This window comes from Periplaneta americana, chromosome 7 (genome assembly GCF_040183065.1).
Source record: "Periplaneta americana isolate PAMFEO1 chromosome 7, P.americana_PAMFEO1_priV1, whole genome shotgun sequence".
In the NCBI taxonomy this organism is placed as follows: Eukaryota; Metazoa; Arthropoda; class Insecta; order Blattodea; family Blattidae; genus Periplaneta; species Periplaneta americana.
In genome coordinates, this window is record NC_091123.1 from 151,137,395 (window position 1) to 151,155,125 (window position 17,731).

The 17,731-nt window shown below is 34.7% G+C and overlaps 2 protein-coding genes across 4 annotated transcripts in view; one reads left to right on the plus strand and one right to left on the minus strand.

The window, feature by feature from the left end:
- Window positions 1-17,562, minus strand: part of Dna2 (DNA replication helicase/nuclease 2) — a 39,433-nt gene extending 21,871 nt beyond the window's left edge. The window contains exons 1-8 of the mRNA XM_069831612.1: window positions 17,255-17,562; window positions 13,444-14,924; window positions 11,630-11,788; window positions 7,331-7,589; window positions 5,887-6,261; window positions 4,390-4,520; window positions 3,152-3,361; window positions 696-884 (exon numbers count right to left, since the gene is read on the minus strand). Coding sequence (XP_069687713.1) covers window positions 696-884; window positions 3,152-3,361; window positions 4,390-4,520; window positions 5,887-6,261; window positions 7,331-7,589; window positions 11,630-11,788; window positions 13,444-14,924; window positions 17,255-17,275 — 2,825 coding nt within the window. The 5' untranslated portion in view covers window positions 17,276-17,562. The remainder of the gene's footprint in view (window positions 1-695; window positions 885-3,151; window positions 3,362-4,389; window positions 4,521-5,886; window positions 6,262-7,330; window positions 7,590-11,629; window positions 11,789-13,443; window positions 14,925-17,254) is intronic.
- Window positions 1-17,731, plus strand: part of l(2)k09913 (lethal (2) k09913) — an 84,266-nt gene that overhangs the window by 34,227 nt on the left and 32,308 nt on the right. Inside the window, exon 1 of one of the 3 annotated variants that reach the window (XM_069831616.1) lies at window positions 10,510-10,531. The exons of the other annotated variants lie outside the window; for them this stretch is intronic. The gene's annotated coding sequence lies outside the window, so the exon portion shown is untranslated. Of the gene's footprint in view, window positions 1-10,509; window positions 10,532-17,731 lie in introns of those variants that run through there. 3 annotated transcript variants of the gene reach the window in all.

The following is a 17,731-nucleotide window of genomic DNA, read 5'->3' on the forward strand; positions in this document are numbered from 1 at the left end:
AGTCATACTGGGGGTTTATGTGAGTGGGTGATGTAACCACCATTACAAACAAAAAATTGGTGCCCACTTAAAAAATGGTTACACTTATGCTAATTAACAACCTGTGAAGTTCTACCTGATGGATCCACCACAGAGAAATATTGGAGAGCGAGAACGCTAATGGCTTCGTTGCCAAAGCCCGGCATTAGATAACAACAACATATTTTTCCAGCATGTTGTTTGATAAACTTTTTCAATTAATACTTCATTGTCTAATCAAAATGTCTCATCAGTTTTATATGCATGCAAAACTTACTAGCTTCGATCGAGTTTTCATCCTTGGTAAGTGTTATCTCTACAATACACTAGTATATAATGCACTCTAGTTGAATATTAACTAGTCACACAAATGTATAATCCTCCAAGGGCCATGTAAATCCGCCATTTCAATATTTAGATTGATAATTCGTAACTATTTGGCAAGATACTTGTACAGGATAGGAATTTCTTATACATCCGTCTGTGTATTGTGTGGTACAAATGAAGAGATGAACATGGACCACATCATAAGATGCACAGTATAGTTACAAGATGATGGCATCATACAAAAATATTGGTGCGCAAGAAGGCGAATGACTTCATCGTTAAGTGCCTAACCATTGTAACAACATTCAAGTTTAAGTCTTCAATGTCAGTAATAAATTTTCATATCAAACCTTTGTGCTGTATTTAGACACCACAAATCCTTTTGATGAAAAGGACCAGAATTCTGAGATTCCTCAAGCAGAATAAGGCCAGTCCAATGGATTAAATAATCAATATGTGATGGTGACAAATGCGCAGTTGCAGTGGTGGCATATGTTGTTAGTGGATTCTTTGGAGAAAGGTTAGGCAACCCATCACATCTGTAATTAACATAACAATTACTTCAGAATTGTACATATCGCCAACAGTGGGATTTTCAAATCTATAAACACTATAAAATTACATGAAAAGTTGGAAATTAATCTGAAATACAAACTGCGTAAAGCAATGGAACATCCATTAATTAGAAAATAAAGGAATAAGACTATTATAATAAAACTGAACAAGTATCAAAGAAGTGTCATTTATGTTTCATTATAATGTAAAACAATTAAAATATTATAATTAATATTCAGGATGTAAGATACAGGCATATTCAACAATACAAATCGAAATTTCAAATATGACTCACGGAGAAAATTTTTCCATGCAGTTAAAGATATTTATTAGGACCTGAAACATTCCAAGGAAAAGAAAATGTCCATAAAAATCTGCACTAGCTTTAACACATGAAACAAAAATACTGTCCATATAAGCAAGAGTAAGAGTAGAACACAAGCAATCAAAATAAGATTTTTGAAAGCAAGGTAGAACTAAAATATATATGCTGAAAAAACTTTACAGTATACTCGATTGTATTAACCTTAAATCTGGAGAGGGAAGCAAAGCACTGTCAGTCAGGGGTCTTCCATTACTTGCAGAAGGGATAAGAAACGAGTGAAAGTGACTGTACAGTCATTCAGAAATCCAGTCACTCTGTCACCCTAGACAGCAATACATCATTTTAAAGACAAAGTTACGTAGTCAGACAATCAGTAAAAATGTTTTTACAAAACACAGTACAGTGAAACCTCTCGTTACGGACACCTCTTTAAAGCAGACTCCTTTTATAATAGACAAAGTTATAAAATTCAGAGGCAAAGGGATAGAAAATTTCATACTGAACTACATCTCTACAACAGACTCTCTGCAACACGAAAACGGACAATATTTTTATTTCTCCTGGACATAATTGTACCTTTCAGTTATTGGATACTTCATTCATATCGAGTTCAATATTGTAATGATAAAATTCGCGTTTGTTCTATTTGTATTTTAATTCTTCAAAAAATTTTTAAAAAGAGAAAAACATTTTAACCCTATCACTCGCACACAAGGTTTTTTTAGGACTATTAACTTAAAGATGATCCTGTATTCTATTTCAGTAGGAATACAGCTGTTCTCCAAGTCGTAGCTACAAATTAAAATGAAAATATACAGGTCTTGGTTTGGAAATGTTAAATTAAATTAAATTAAATTATGTTTTATTTAATGACGTTCGCAACACGCAGAGGTTATATCAGCATCGCCGGTGTGTCAGAATTTTGTCCTGCAGGAGTTCTTTTACATGCCAGTAAATCTGCTGACATGAGCCTGTCGCATTTAAGCACACTTACATGTGATCGACCTGGGCTGGGATCAAACCCGCAACCTTGGGCACAGAAGGTCAGTGCTATACTGACTGCACCACCCAGGGCAACTTGAAGATGTTCTTTTGTTTCTTGTTTGGTAGCACGGTTTGTTGGAGCATTTTTACAGCATAATAATTTTGAATAGTTCATTGAATCACACATACTGTAAGTCAAATTCAAGGGCTTCAGTTTTCTTAGAGCTTATGAGACTTTTTTTTATCTTGAATATTTACTAATTTCGACTATTTGCTTACTTTACAAATCGTGGATTTAGACTTTTGATAGGAGCAGTGAGGTTTTGTAGCATGGCCAATGGAATACCTTAACTTCCCGTTGACTTTTCTTCATGAAAATACTTTATTATATTTCTGATTATTTCACCACCCTTGCTGTAAATAGTAGATCTAATTTTTTTATGCCATGTTCTCTTGTGTAGCTCTCACAGCACTAATGCACGTAAATCACATGCTAGACGGAAGAATATCTGTAGACTGTAAACCATTGCCCAACTCATGCAAAAGATAAATTGTCCCATTCCCAGCCTCACCTATGCATCTTGTTGATTGTGGCAGTTAGTTCGCATATATTCCATTTGTTTTGTTAACATGGTCACAGAGTAAAATCTTTGATATGAATGATTCAACAAAAAGATTTGAATAGTTTACAGTACTGAAAAATACTTGAATATACTGGTAAGTCCAGGGGTGGGGGGAAAAAAAACACAAAGAAAGGAAAAGGGGGGGGAGAGAACATGGAAAGCAAACAATGAAATATGTTTGCTTCAAAATAATCTGTAAGAGAAAAGAATGTCTGAATGATGATGACAATATGCATTTGTGTATAAATTGACAATATAATTGAAAATAAAAAATTTCATCAATGTTCAAAATAAAACATTACTTGTTAGATTATCTTACTTGAGAAAAGATGTACATATTGTAAGATATGGACAGTTTCCACAAGCACTGTGATGGTTTATTGGTTCTGGCAACTGTGGAGGTTTGAATCTTATACTGTCATCTGTCATAAGCGGTAATCTTGTGATGAAATGAGCAAGCTGGTTGCGGAGGATAATCAAATCTCGCCATTCATTGTTACCAGCTTTCACTTCTTGCATTATTCCATCTCTGAAACCAAAGTAAATATCCTATATCACATATCTGTTGTCAATTACGTCAACTGCTAACAGAAAGCATCAACACAACATCAGTTATAGTGGCGAGAACAAGTGTAAACTCTTTAGATGTTTTTTTTTTTAATTTTATTAGGTTATTTTACGACGCTGTATCAACATCTAAGTTATTTAGCGTCTGAATGAAATGAAGGTGATAATGCCGGTGAAATGAGTCCGGGGTCCAGCACCGAAAGTTGCCCAGCATTTGCTCGTATTGGGTTGAGGGAAAACCCCAGAAAAAACCTCAACCAGGTAACTTGCCCCGACCGGGATTCGAACCCGGGCCACCTGGTTTCGCGGTCAGACGCGCTGACCGTTACTCCACAGGTGTGGACTCTTTAGATGTTCTTATGCAGAAGTACTTCATTCTGAAGGAAATGGGAAGGCTACTTTTTTGTAAAATATTAAATGACTGGACACTTTTTGAACAGACCTTGTATATTTAGAATCACTTTATAAACAATTATATACAAATTGAAAAAAAAAAAAAGTAACTGAAAGTAGCCAGAGTAAAACCAATAAATTTGTTCTGACTATCCTTACACAACTACATGCTTCACATTGCATCTGTCCTTGTTCACTACGTACTCCATGCAATCAGAAATCTCACTGTTAACAAGATGATCAGAATTGTTCAAACACGCGTCAAATAGTGACAAAGTATATGTCATTTTTATGACACTGATTTTTTCTATAGTTGTTTTAGAAAATGCATACTGTATATCATTCTATAAACTGTGTTAACACAAAAAGGAGAAGTGTATTTAATAAGTTCTTTAACTAATGCTACAACCCCTCATTCTAGTGCCGAGGTCATGGAAAGCATGGGGCTCTACCTCCATGCCCCCCAAGTGCCTTCATGGCATGTTACGGGGATACCTTTACCTTTTTTTACTAATGCTACAACACAATTGCTTGTAGAAAATATGTTCCATATGATGAAATAAACCAGATTGCCTGAAACACTGTAAGGACTTTTACCTCAAGTATAAAAGTAATCCTGCATCTACTTCATTTCCAAATTGTGACATCATCATTGTATAAAGTGTTACTTGACCCTTATGTTCAGCAGAAAAGCTTGAGCGTCCAGTTTTCAATTCCAGAGGCATATTCTGCAACAGTATAAAATCGTATACACTTTCTTAATAAACAATTTCACTTTAGCAAGCAGATATTTTAAGAAAATTTGTGGCAGAAAAGAGACATAAGCTACAATCACAGTAATACTTCTACTTGGATACATAGTAAATGCCAACGTTTACTGAAGATAACCTTGAGTCCTTATGTTCCTTGAATAGCTAATTTTCAGTTATAACTTCATCACAAATTCTGTGGACCGGTTCGATCCCAGGTGTACCTCTGATTTGTGACTTGTTCTTTCACATGATTTTAGGAGTACTTTGCAAATGTACTTGTTTTAAATCTTCTTACAGTTTAAACACATGCTCTGATAATTCTTTTAGCAATGAAATCTTTATTAACATCACTAAATTCCAGAGATCGCTCTTTAACCTTTGCATTGCTTGTTGTATACAGAACCACTACTGACAACTATGATTTGATTTTTTGGCAACATCAATAATCTCATGTAATAAAACTGCAGCAATAAGGTAGCTTACAATCTCACTTCTAATTTCTTCACTTAATAAAATTGATATAGATTTAATTGAATTACCCGTAAACACTGCTGAAGTAGACAAATGACTCCTCAATTTTTAGCGTATTTTGCAGATTCAATATGCCCTCTAAATGCAAATGTCAGGTGACATTTATCAGATTTTCAAGGATCTCTCTCTTCTTTTTTTCAGTTTCGTTGTGAATAGTAAAGTCATTTTGTAGTTATTCCACAAAGTTGCATGTCTGTTTTAATCATGTCCACACTTTTAAAATAGTCAGACACTACAAGTGAGATTGACTATTTGATTGCGCGTTTTTATTTATGGAAATTATTAATGCCATCAAAACCAATACCATTTCCATTCCTCATCCTCTTTTCAATCACAAAAAGATGGTAAATTGAATTAATCTTCTTATCATGTATTATATATTTTTGTATAACTTTTGACTTGTTTGACATCTCAGAACTACAATGCTGATGTAAGATCTATGGAATACAATAAATTAAATACTGGTACTCAAAACATCAACTACTTCAGTAATTTCTGCGGTTAATATTACACAGAACATTTGCCATATACTCCCTTTAAGAAGCTTGTAGTGTACCACTGCTAGTTAGTGCGCCAAATAAGAAGGATAATTATGATTTTCGTAAAAATGTTGAATAATGGCAGAGGAAAATAAAGTTTCCAGAGAAAACCTGTACTATCTCTGTCCACCATAAAATAGTACTCAGGTCTCCAGCACACACTATCTGGATAGAGAGTCATTTCACATCAACAATACATAAAAATAAATGAGTAAGCTTATATGGTCAAATATTACAAAAACTATACTATGCAATTATAAAGTTTTACTGACCTTAGTAATATTTCTTTGTTGTCTATTCACTTTTACTTCTACTGTAACATCCACTTTCCCTTTCAGTCCAAGTTTAGGAGCCCAGATATTTTCCTCTATATCCTGAATTGCAGTAATAATGCCATCAAAATTTTCAGTGCCAGCAGTCGCTTTATTCTTGTCACATTTTGCAGGTGGTATCAATTTTGGGCCTCCTTCTTGAACGTACACTGCCACAAAGTTTGATATTCGAGGCACAAAACTTTCCAATTCTTTGAGTGCTTCATCTTGTGACATTCGAGCTGAGTACAGCAACTGAATGCAATTTTGCCTGCTTACAATTTCTCGAACCAGACTCTCAATTGCTGATACTGTACTGAGTTTCTTTTCAAGAACCTTGAAAATTAAACAGAGATGTTATATGATGACATATTGAAGTTCATTCATTATTGTTATATCAGGAAATAGTATGGACTACTTTTCTGAGTTTAATCTGTGTAGGAAGCCAGCAAGTTGATGTAAATTTTTGGTGACAGCAGGCTGTTTGAACCTATAGAAATTGGTCATTTTATTTTCTGCAAGTGTACTTATATAAAATATTAAATCCGCAATATGCTGAAGAATTATATCAAAGCCTAGAATCATTAAAAATATTATGCAAGAAAATATGTTTAAAGAACTTCATAGTTAAATAAAAATTAAGCAGCTTTTTTTTTTTTGATGAATACAAATATGTAAATTCACATCTGATAATTTATGTAATGTCCCTTTAATTATACAAATTTTATCTGCCTTTCTTCCCGATTATTACAAGAATCTCTAGTTGATGGGCACTTTACATTCTACTGCAACTTCAAGATGTCAATACAAAATGTTAATAAATACTGCATTTATGCCACTCTGAAAATAGCGAACATACCTTTATAGCAAAATTTCTGACACTTCACGTGTGTATTCCCTGAATAAATTGACTCAAATAACAAATATAAAATGAGCCCAGTAGTTAAATAAGAAAATTTGTAGGTATATGGACCAGGACAAACATAACTGTAGAATATAAAAAAAACAAAACTTTCTTCTCAAAATTTCGTTAAGATATAGGTCTACACCGAAAGTAGCAGATGAGGCAAACATCTTCAGAATATTTGTGCACATAAACCTAAAAACAAGTGCAGACAGCAAGAGCACTTTACTACTGCAGCAGTGTGTCAAGTGTCACTTACAGAAAAACTGAACCAAGTACAGAAGGAGGCAAATAAAAGTTCAGAATTTATCTTCATCATTATTTTGGTATGAATTAAGGTTAAGTTTGTTTAAAACATATCACCTTCACTAAAAATGAGTTAATTTGTAAACAGTAACAGGTTCAACTGAGATTCTTGCCTGCTGTTAAACAACTGTGCAAAATTTCCAATTTTACTTTACACTCATTGTTTTGAAGATGTAAACCTAAAGTTATAATTACCTCCTGCAATAATTCATGAATAAGACTTCCAATGACCATAATTTTGGAATCGCCATCAATTCCTCTAAACCATTCTGACAAAACACCTCTGCGTGGACAGAAGAGTGAACCAACAACAGCTGTGCTGGATATCAGCGTGTCAGGGTGGTGTACAAGCAGTCCTGTGGAGTTGCTTATAAACCATGGAACATCATGTGTGGCTTCAGATCGACATGCCTTGATACTTACAATATCACTCACTTCTAAACTGCTGTCAGCCCTGTGAATAAAAATCCTACATATGACAAATAAGAAGATATAAAAGCCCAAATAAGGTAGTGTCACACCATTTGAGAGTAAAGGAGTTTTAAGACAATCCATAATTCAATGTAGTACAGAAAAAGTACACCAAAATCCAATGGCAGATAAAGATACATTTCCTAAAATATATTTAACAACATTCTAACTGCAAGTAATTAATTAATAAAACACACGGTGTCACCCTTAAAACCATAATATATAATCAATGATGACTCTGTGATATGGCAAGTAAACGATGCCATTAAATAAGTGTTGCCAATGGACAAACTAGACTCATTAGCTGAATTGGAAGCAACTGATTGGATTACAGATACTGGTTCCTGGTTAAAAATTAATATTGGAAAACATACATTTAAAATGTCTACAAAAAATTAGCTGGCTAGATTTAATCTAAAATGACGTAAGCTACTTAAAAGGACTATTCAATTAGGCACAATAAATGTACTTCTGAAATAATGAACAAACCAATAATAGTTTGAAAATCCAAACTACCTTTCATCAGAGATAGACAAAAATCCAAAATTTTCAGGCGCCACACATTTTACTCACACATGCAATGACAAAAAAATAACTCAATAAAAAAATTCAGGTGCCACATAAATATTTTTAGATGCCATGGCGATGTGACACCTGGAAATTTGTCTACCCTTGCCCATCATGCCTGAAGAAGAAATGTTGGACTACTTGGCTTCAATTCAAATTTTTGGTACAATTTAAAAAACCAAGCATATACACAATTCTTCTTCAGGTACATTTAATGACTTCGTTATTTATTATTTACTATAGGTCTATTTAATTGAAGTTTTGTGGTTAATGATCTCATATCAATGTCCCAGCAATTAGATATAAATAAATAAATAAATATTTAATGACTTACTTATTTACTTACTAATAGCTTTTAAGGAACCCAGTGGTTCACTGCCGCCATCGGTCCCTATCCTGAGCAAGATTAATCCAGTCCCTACCATCTTAGCTCACCATGTCTCGACCTCCCCAAAGGTCTTTTTCCCTCCAGCCTCCCAACTAACACTTTATATACATTTTTGGATTCGCCCATATGTGTCATATGTCCTGTCCACCTCAAACGTCTGGATTTAATGTTCCTAATTATGTCAGATAAATAATACAATGCGTGCAGTTTTGGATTGTGTAACTTTCTCCATTCTCCTGTAACTTCATCCCTCTTAGCTCCAAGCACCTTATTCTCAAACACCTTTAACCTCTGTTCCTCACTGAAAAATATTTAATAACTAGGTAAATGGGGGGAAAAAAACAACAATCAGTGGGATTTGGTATGATTCATGTTCAGACACGCTCATTAATTTATAATGATCAAAGCATTATTTCACATTTTGAAAGAGTGTAAATTAGTTCTGGGTTGCTTAAAACTTAACTTGTTTTCAACAATATGCAACAAGCACGAAAACAGAATTAGAATAAGATTGTATAGTATTATCGCCACACTCTCATGATTAACATGTCGGCATCATACAATAACATGCGGTGTTCTTTTAAAACATAATTTTGCCGACCGATTGTTGCTCTGTAGGTTTCACTCTAAGCGTCACGTCACATCCACTGCCTCGATAAGAATAAACACTAGTTTGTTATATTGTTAAATGGTTATTATTATTATTATTATTTCATATACGAGTACGTTGACATTCTTAACTCTTAATAATAATTTTTAATCACATACCTTAATGTTCGTCCTCAGCACAAGACATTGCAACCTCGGTTTTAGTCCACATGGATTAGACAAGTAGATGTCATTTAATAATGGAAGCAGCTTATTGGTTGCAATATTGAAACTGAGGCAAGCGATTGGAGCGGCGACATAAGAAATTGAAAACAATAATGCAATCAAATTTCAAAGACCCGCCGAATGTTATGCACGAGGCCACTCAAAGACCTGCCGAATGTTAACCATGAGAGTGCGGCGATAATAACATTAAACTTTCCTGAACAGCATTTCATGACATTAAAAGTTCCAGAACGTGCTTTAAATTTAATCCACAGACTCACTGAAAATGCGTGAAACCATGAATAATCCTTGGGTATACAATTATCTAGAAATGTAACAAATTATCACCATCCTTCACTCTGCCATTCTTTATTAATGTTATAATAGTAAGTGTTTCGATGACAATTGGCCCAGCCCAATCACTTTCATTGGCATTGTTACTGCTCAGCATTGGCACAGTACCAGAGAAAAACTGATGTAAACTTTGGCTAGCATACCCAACAAGAATGAGTTCCCCCATTTGTGCACAATATTCATTTATCTTCCCAACAAATAGAGTTGACTGTAACTTCTTAATATTTTATGCTGTGGAAATACAAATGTTCCGTCAATTTTTTTTCCACACTAATGGGATAATATAAGGGATTATAACAACAAAGTATGCTTATGTATAATGTATGCATCAAAGTGAAATCTAGTGTTGAACTGGATTCAAAAGAAAACTCTTTAGTCACACATCACCACATTTTAGATAAAAAAAATTGTGCAGAGAGGAAGTCTTAGATTTTAACAATGCAAACCAAATAAGAAAGCATATCTAAATTGATGAAAATTCTGATGTATTGGTGCAGAGTTTGTGGTGAAAGAACTACAGAATCAACATTTTTATGACACAATATGGGCAGAAACAAATGTTTGGGATATTCTTAGAGTGCGTGCATGTTGAGCTCACACATTTGCTTGTCACTTATATAACATCAATTTAGAAACAGTTCTATAGAATGCAATTATTCGTTTTTATCAAGGCGGTATCTCCTGACATCTGTTCAAGGCCATTCCTAATAGGCTGTCACTTTGTTCTGTTATCTCACTCACGTTTGCCATTGTCATTATAGTGTGTATGTGCAGAATTTTGTTGAGTTGTGGCACCGTTGTAAGTAAGTAATTAATAATTGAGGTGCTCAGAATACAAGTGATTAAAGTCCAAAAATTAAACATTTGCTAATTTAAGGTTTAATAGATACAACAATGTAAGATCTTTCTAAATGAATAATAAAATAAATCTATTATTAAATGGTTTGGCAATAGATGGTAGCACTTTATTAGAACATGAAAACAGGTTGCCATTTTGTCAGAAGTCGGCCTGGGTAGCGCAGCTGGTATAGCACTGGCCTTCTGTTCCTGAGGTAGCGGGTTTGATCCCAGCCCAGGTCGATGGCATTTAAGTGTGCTTAAATGCGACAGGCTCATGTCAGTGAACATTGGATGAAAAATTGTGCTACTGATTTTTGTATTTGATTTTTTATAAAACAATGAATATCTTACAGTTTCTGTGGACTTGCACCACTTGTATTCTGTGTGCCTCAATTATGAGTAACTTAATGTGTAATTTTTTATTTGTTCAGCATGCAATACCATTAAGCCATACTCAATGATTTAAATGGCGAAAAAAAATAATATTCTACAGATTTTTCAAAAAGACAATGCAATCGTACCGATTCATGTGTTAGATTCTGTACTTCATGATCAAATATGTCATGAAGTATGGTCAATGAAACCTTTAATTTTAATGTATATGGCTCTTATGGCAGGAAGATCTTGAAGAAATATTTTATGAAACAAATTTTTGCATAAATTGTATTATGTATTGTAAATTTTATTGTGTATTGTTTATATTGTGTATACCACTGCCACCGGGTGCTTGCCCACTTGCAGTGTAAATAAATACATACAAATACATACAAAATCTGAAAAAACAATGATGCTGATGATGATGATAATAATAATAATAATAATAATAATAATAATAATAATAATAATAATAGTGGGGCTAATTATCTATGTAATACTCCAACTGTTCCTGATCACCATTCATCAAGAAAATAGTAAAGGCCTATCAAATATACATACACAAATCTTATATGCCTCATCTAACTTCTCTACAAATAAGAAATTCCATAATCAGATCATAAATATAACTCCAATAGTATTTACAACACAAATTCTACAATTTAAAAAAATTGCATATATCTTACCAAAATCCTTGAAGCAGACAAGAAGTTGAGATATTTTTGACAGTAGAGCGTAAATGTAAAATTTTTTCCCATTTTTTGAAACCATTTCTTATCTCCAAGATCAGACACCGATGAAATGTCTCCAGATTTAATTCTTCTTTATTCTCTGATATACTTTCCCTAAAGTAAAAAATTTAAATTTACATAAATTAATCGATTTGAAGAGCAGATGATAAAAGATATTAAAACTGTCACAAGCAAAGAACCGATTTCTGACAGTTCCATAACTTCTATTTTTTAACTCCCTAATCTGCTGCCTGCTTGGAGCAGACAACAGAAACTGAATTTGTCACTTGTCTTCCTGGCAAGTGATAACCACATTTCCACATAGATCCTAGTATAGTTGTCATTGTGTAAACATTTTTTTCCACGCTGAACAATAATGCTTGCCTAATGTCTTTTTTTTTTTACTTGGTTATTTAACAATGCTGTATCAACTACGAGGTTATTTAGCGTTGATGGGATTGGTGATAATGATTTGGTATTTGGCGAAATGAGGCCGAGAATTCGCCATAAATTACCTGACATTTGCCTTGCGGTTGGGGAAAACCTCGGAAAAAACCCAACCAGGTAAATAATCAGCCCAAGTGGGGATCAAACTTCCGCCCGACCACAACTCCGGATCGGCAAGCAAGCACCTTAGCTGACAGAGTTACGTCGGTGGCTACTGTCTCTTTGGAATAGGAGAGGGAAGAGGGGAGGGGAGGGGAATGCTGCTAGCTGCAACACCATGCTCTGATCATGTACCTATGTACCTTCCACCTGCTTCACTACAAACAACCCAAGTTGCCAGTTCTTTGGCTGCGACAGCTGTAATGATATTGGTGATGCTTATAATTTTCAATTACTACAATAATGAATGGTGTGAGTAGGAGAACTCTACTTCAGATTTCATCATTAGTTCATGTTTTGAGGTTCAATGAACATACATGCAAGTTCTGTACTGATCAGTTCAATTGTGTATGGAGGGTGAAAGGGAAAAGAGAGAGAGAGGATACAAGAAGGGAAGAGGAAAAAAGAAGAGAAGGGAGAGGGAAGACAAGAGAGAGGTGAGGGGAAGAGAGTGAAGGAAGAAAGGAGAGGATAGGATAACAAGAAAAGAAGGGAATGAAAGGAAAGATGCGAATTAAGAGGACAGAGAGGAGGGAAGAAGATGTGAAAGGACAGAAGAGATGAGTAAAGATAACCCAGTTAAAAGAGAAGGAAATCAATGAAAAATATCACTTTTAATAACTAGTCTCTGATTAGGTTTCTGAACCAATCAAATGATTTGTTGTTGTTGTTTTCTAATGCCAGGCATTTGACAATAAAGTCATTTGACCTCTTGAACTCCAATATTTTTCAAAGATATTGTCATGGTTAGCCCCTGACGCACAGATTTTGAGATGTTCTGAATCCATTTCTTGATTTGAGTTGCACAATGGACAGTTAGGAGACTGATATATTCCAATTATATGCAGAAATCAAATGGTATTATTAACACTCTAACATGGTAATTTGTGGCCATTTCCTGTTAAAACTAAAGCTGTTTGGTCTTACCAAGCTTCCTCTTAGCTTAAATTTATGAAAATATATTCTGGGTGTAACAACTTATTCTACAGGCGGTTCACAAAAAATCTACATAACATTTAGAGTTCAAGCCCTGAAGTCACAGCTAAGCAAAAGTAAATACAAATGTTAAAGAATTCAAAGATTTTCTCTGAGCTTATAAGCTTAATTAGCTATTTCTTAAAATGTAAAAGATGGTAGCCTAATTTTAGTAATAATTTTCTTACCCTATTTCTTTATCTTCTAACGAAGAAAAATCCCAGCCATCTGAAGACAACCATTCTGCAGGCCTTCCTGTATCACTGAAAGACTGGGCTTCTGTACAATGTTCTATAGTAGCAGCTGTTGTATTAATGTCTGGTTTTCCATACCGATGAACATTTGTAACACCATGCACTGAATCTTTGGCGTCAATATTGGCATCATTAGAATTGTACGCAATATTCTCTGATGTAATCCTCATATGTGGTGGCTCATCACTGCAAATCATACTATCCTCAATCTCGTTAAATGAAACATCACAACCGTAACATTGCTTGCTAAGTGAAACTGAAGTATCAATGTTACTTCTTGCATTATATACATCAGTAGTATGTTCAGATGCCAGTAAATGCTTATTTGTTTCTGGTAAGCTGCAACTTTGAATTAGTTCATCTGAAATTTTAGATATGCTTTCTATCAATGGCCTTTGTCCCTTTGTAATCTTCAACTGATTGCTTTCCAATGAACCACACTGCTTGACGTCACCTTGACAGGTACTGCAACCAGAATCAATTATCCTATGACTACAAGGACTGAACACATTGTGTTTCAACAATTCTACAGGTCTGTCAATCTTTGCTCCTGGGCTATGTGCCATATGCAGCTGTAATCCAGCACTGTCTGAAGTAAATTCATTCTGTTGCTCTCTGATACTTTCTTCTTTATCATGATCAGAACAAATAGAAATAGCACAGTTATTGCTTGATGTATTTTCAAATTCATTTTTCATTTGAATCTCAACACTGTCCTCGAAACTCTTTTTATCTAAATCCAACTTTATACAGTCCTCGCCAAAATTAAATTGTATATTTTCTTCATGTGAAATAATTTTCTTAATATTTTTATTATTAACAACTTTGTCTCTAATATGTATGGCACTTAAGTTTTCAGATTTTCTCTTTAAGGGATAAATGTTTTCAATTTCACTACGTTTATTCTTAATACAAGGAGAATTTTGCACCAACTGGAGCTCACAATTAGTTTGAAGGGATTTGCATCCATTGTCAGAGGCATTATTAGCTACTCCTTCAAAAAATGATAAACTTTGTTTACCTTCTCTCTCTGAAAAACTATTTTCTAATTTTGTTCCTTTGCTTGCACGCACTTTCGCTCGCTTTACTGAGATGATGGATCGTATGTTTTTAGAAGTCGGTGTTGATGGAATAATGTCTGGGCTCTCTTCTCCACATGAAAGTTTCCTCTTTGTAGATAAATCCTGTTTTGGTGTACTTGATAAATCATAATTTTTGTCAACAATAAATTCTTTTGTTGGTGATAACTTGTCCAAAATTATTTCCGGTGATGACTGTTTCCACACTTTCTCAGGTGATATAGGCCTATTTGTATTACCCTTTTCAGACAAAACAGATTGTCTTTGTTGATTTTGAAAGTCATTTTGTTTGCTGAAGAAGCTGGAAATTTTCGACTGACCTTTACTCAGACTGAGCTATAAACAAAAGAAAGGAAAAAACGTAATTATGTATGGAACTACACCAGAATTCCACGGCAATATATTGAATTACTGTTGTACGTTTTTATAAGGCAAGTAATATAGAACATTATAACTAAAGAAATTTGCATTATGGTTTGATAGACAAGAATGGAGAAAAGTTATTAAAAATATATAAAATTGTAATCATTGTAATCATAGACTCCAGAGTAGCATAAGCATATATATATATATGTACATTTAACATGTTCAGTTATAGTGTTATGTTGAAAAATATTATCGTTTTTAAAAATCTGCAATTTAACGGACACCCTTCCACCCCAATAGTTCGTTAAATCAAGGAATTACTGTATATCATTTTTTCCTGTCATTTGGAATTCACCATTGCCATAGTAGGCCTATTATATTATCTTATTGTGATAGTGATTTCTGTATTTATAGTATATTTCTGTGCTATGTGACCTCTCATGGTCTAGTGGTCAGAGCTTTTGGCTATAGTTCATGAGGTCCCGGGTTCGATTCCCGGTTAGAGCACAGGAATTTTTCCTTAAAGGGGATTATTCCTGTGTTCGTCCATGGTCTGGAATTTAGGTTAAGTTTAGATTTAAGACCTCTCCTGGCACCACATTATCATAATCATCCTATCACATCATCGGGGTAATGTAACTCCGCCTTCCAGGTGCCCCAACCTCAGAAGTGGGTTACAATTAAGCCACGGCCAGGAGAGAAGACCAGAAATGTCGAAAAGACAACCTGGTGGCATTGGATAAAAAAATATATATATATATATATATATATATATATATATATATATATATATATATATGTAACACTATATTCAGGTCAGCTATTGAAGAGAAGTCTTTGTTCCTATACTGTACGAGAAATTACTACGGATCCCTAGTGACACATAAGGTACTGGAAGGTTTACGACAACAGACCAAAAAACCTAAAAACACAATCATACAAAAAACGTTACAACTAAAGGACAAGCTATGTATCTCTAATACCTAAATTGGGAAGCCTCCCCTCCACTCCAAGACTCTCTAGGAGATAACGAAGTACAACTTTGTATCAAACTCCTTAACCACCTCCATCAAAGCAGATTTCTCTCAATATCAGCTACGACTACTGGCCCTTGAGACTATTAACATGAACTACCCAAAGGATAGATGGCTTCAGGTTTTCAATGATGGGTCACAGATCGACAATAGTGTAAATGCAGGTGCTGGTGTCTACCATGAACTGTTCTCCTTTATGCAACTGTGGGACACAACAGATCCGCATTTGATGGAGAAATAGAGGCCATCAAAATAGCACTAGACCAACTGAGCTACCAGCATACCAAGTTCATTAATGTTGTCATACTATCTGATTCACAATCATCAATATGTAAGCCATAGAAAATGAGAAACCTCCAAAAACAGATGAAGTTTATGAATACATGAAAAAGATATATACAACCATAGTTCTTCAATGGATATGTGGTCACTGCGGCATCATAGGAAATGAGTAGGTCTATGCTGATGTCCTTGCAAAGAAGAGAGCTATGATTTTGCAAACTGTAGACCGTAAAATATATTTCCATACAGCCAAATCCACAAATCAAGGGAGCATTCGAGACTATAAGAAATATCGAGCTGAAAGTATAAACAATGGAGAAGCAGTGGACTGCAACCATCATTAATAAAAATCTAACTGGCCAAGGAGCAGAGCTATTGCGGAGTTTAGGCTATGGCTGAAACTAGCGTTGAGGTAGTTCAGGTGATTTTGGAAGTGAAAATCGTTGAATTTATAAGGGATTTTTTAGGAGATTCAGTTGATCGTATATAAAAAGGCATCACAAAAGCCTAAACTAACCAAACCTAACCTGTCACAGATTCGTATATACAAAGTATGAGTACGAAGGGAACTACCTCAGCGCTAGTTTAACCAGGCTATGTACCAGCCTAGATCATAAAAGTTGATCTAGGGTACCAGGCACGCAGCACCTGCACAGAATAGGAGTATATCCTCAACTATCTTGCCCTCTGTGTGATCGAGAAAGAAACCACTTCATGCGATGTCAGTGTGTTATCTGTGTCCAGCACTGCATAAAGCTACTGTAACCCAGAGATAACTGGGACGTTAAAGGCTGACGTATGGGCCAATTATTGTTGTCACAATGTCTGTCATTTATTTCAATAAATAAATGTTATCTACCCAAGCAAAGAAACTTACCGGTATCATAACCTCATTTTAGCCTAGAATTCTAGAGGGTAGTCAGAGCCATAAACAAATAACATATCAGAGCAGTCAGTAAATAATATACACTGTTATATCCTTACCTGTTTACGACCTTTACCCATTTCATGTGTATGTAAGCCCACTTAATTCAGCTGTTTTCCCATCTCAAATGCTTCATTTAATTTAGAACAAAACTTTACAAACAATTTAAAACACTCCCGAAAACAGAATATACATAACATTCACATAAAAAAATACCATGCTTATGTGGTTAATGCAAAATCAAAATGTACCAAGCAACTACTTAGCTACACATTGGCGCGCATTTATTTACATCTTTGCAATTGCCCCCTTGGCTGTAGGGGAGGGCCAAGCGCTATTGGCCAGTGTACCCAACTCCAGAAACACGAAATTCGCTACGGATCTGCCAAAATTCCGCTACATTCCCCTACAATATAAATAGCAGAGACAAGTTTCGTGTTCAAGTTTTTTTTGTAACCGTGACAAAGTAACTGCTACTTTTTTTTCGCCCATCCTTATTCCTTAATAGAAGACAAATATTCTAATTATTGTAGAGG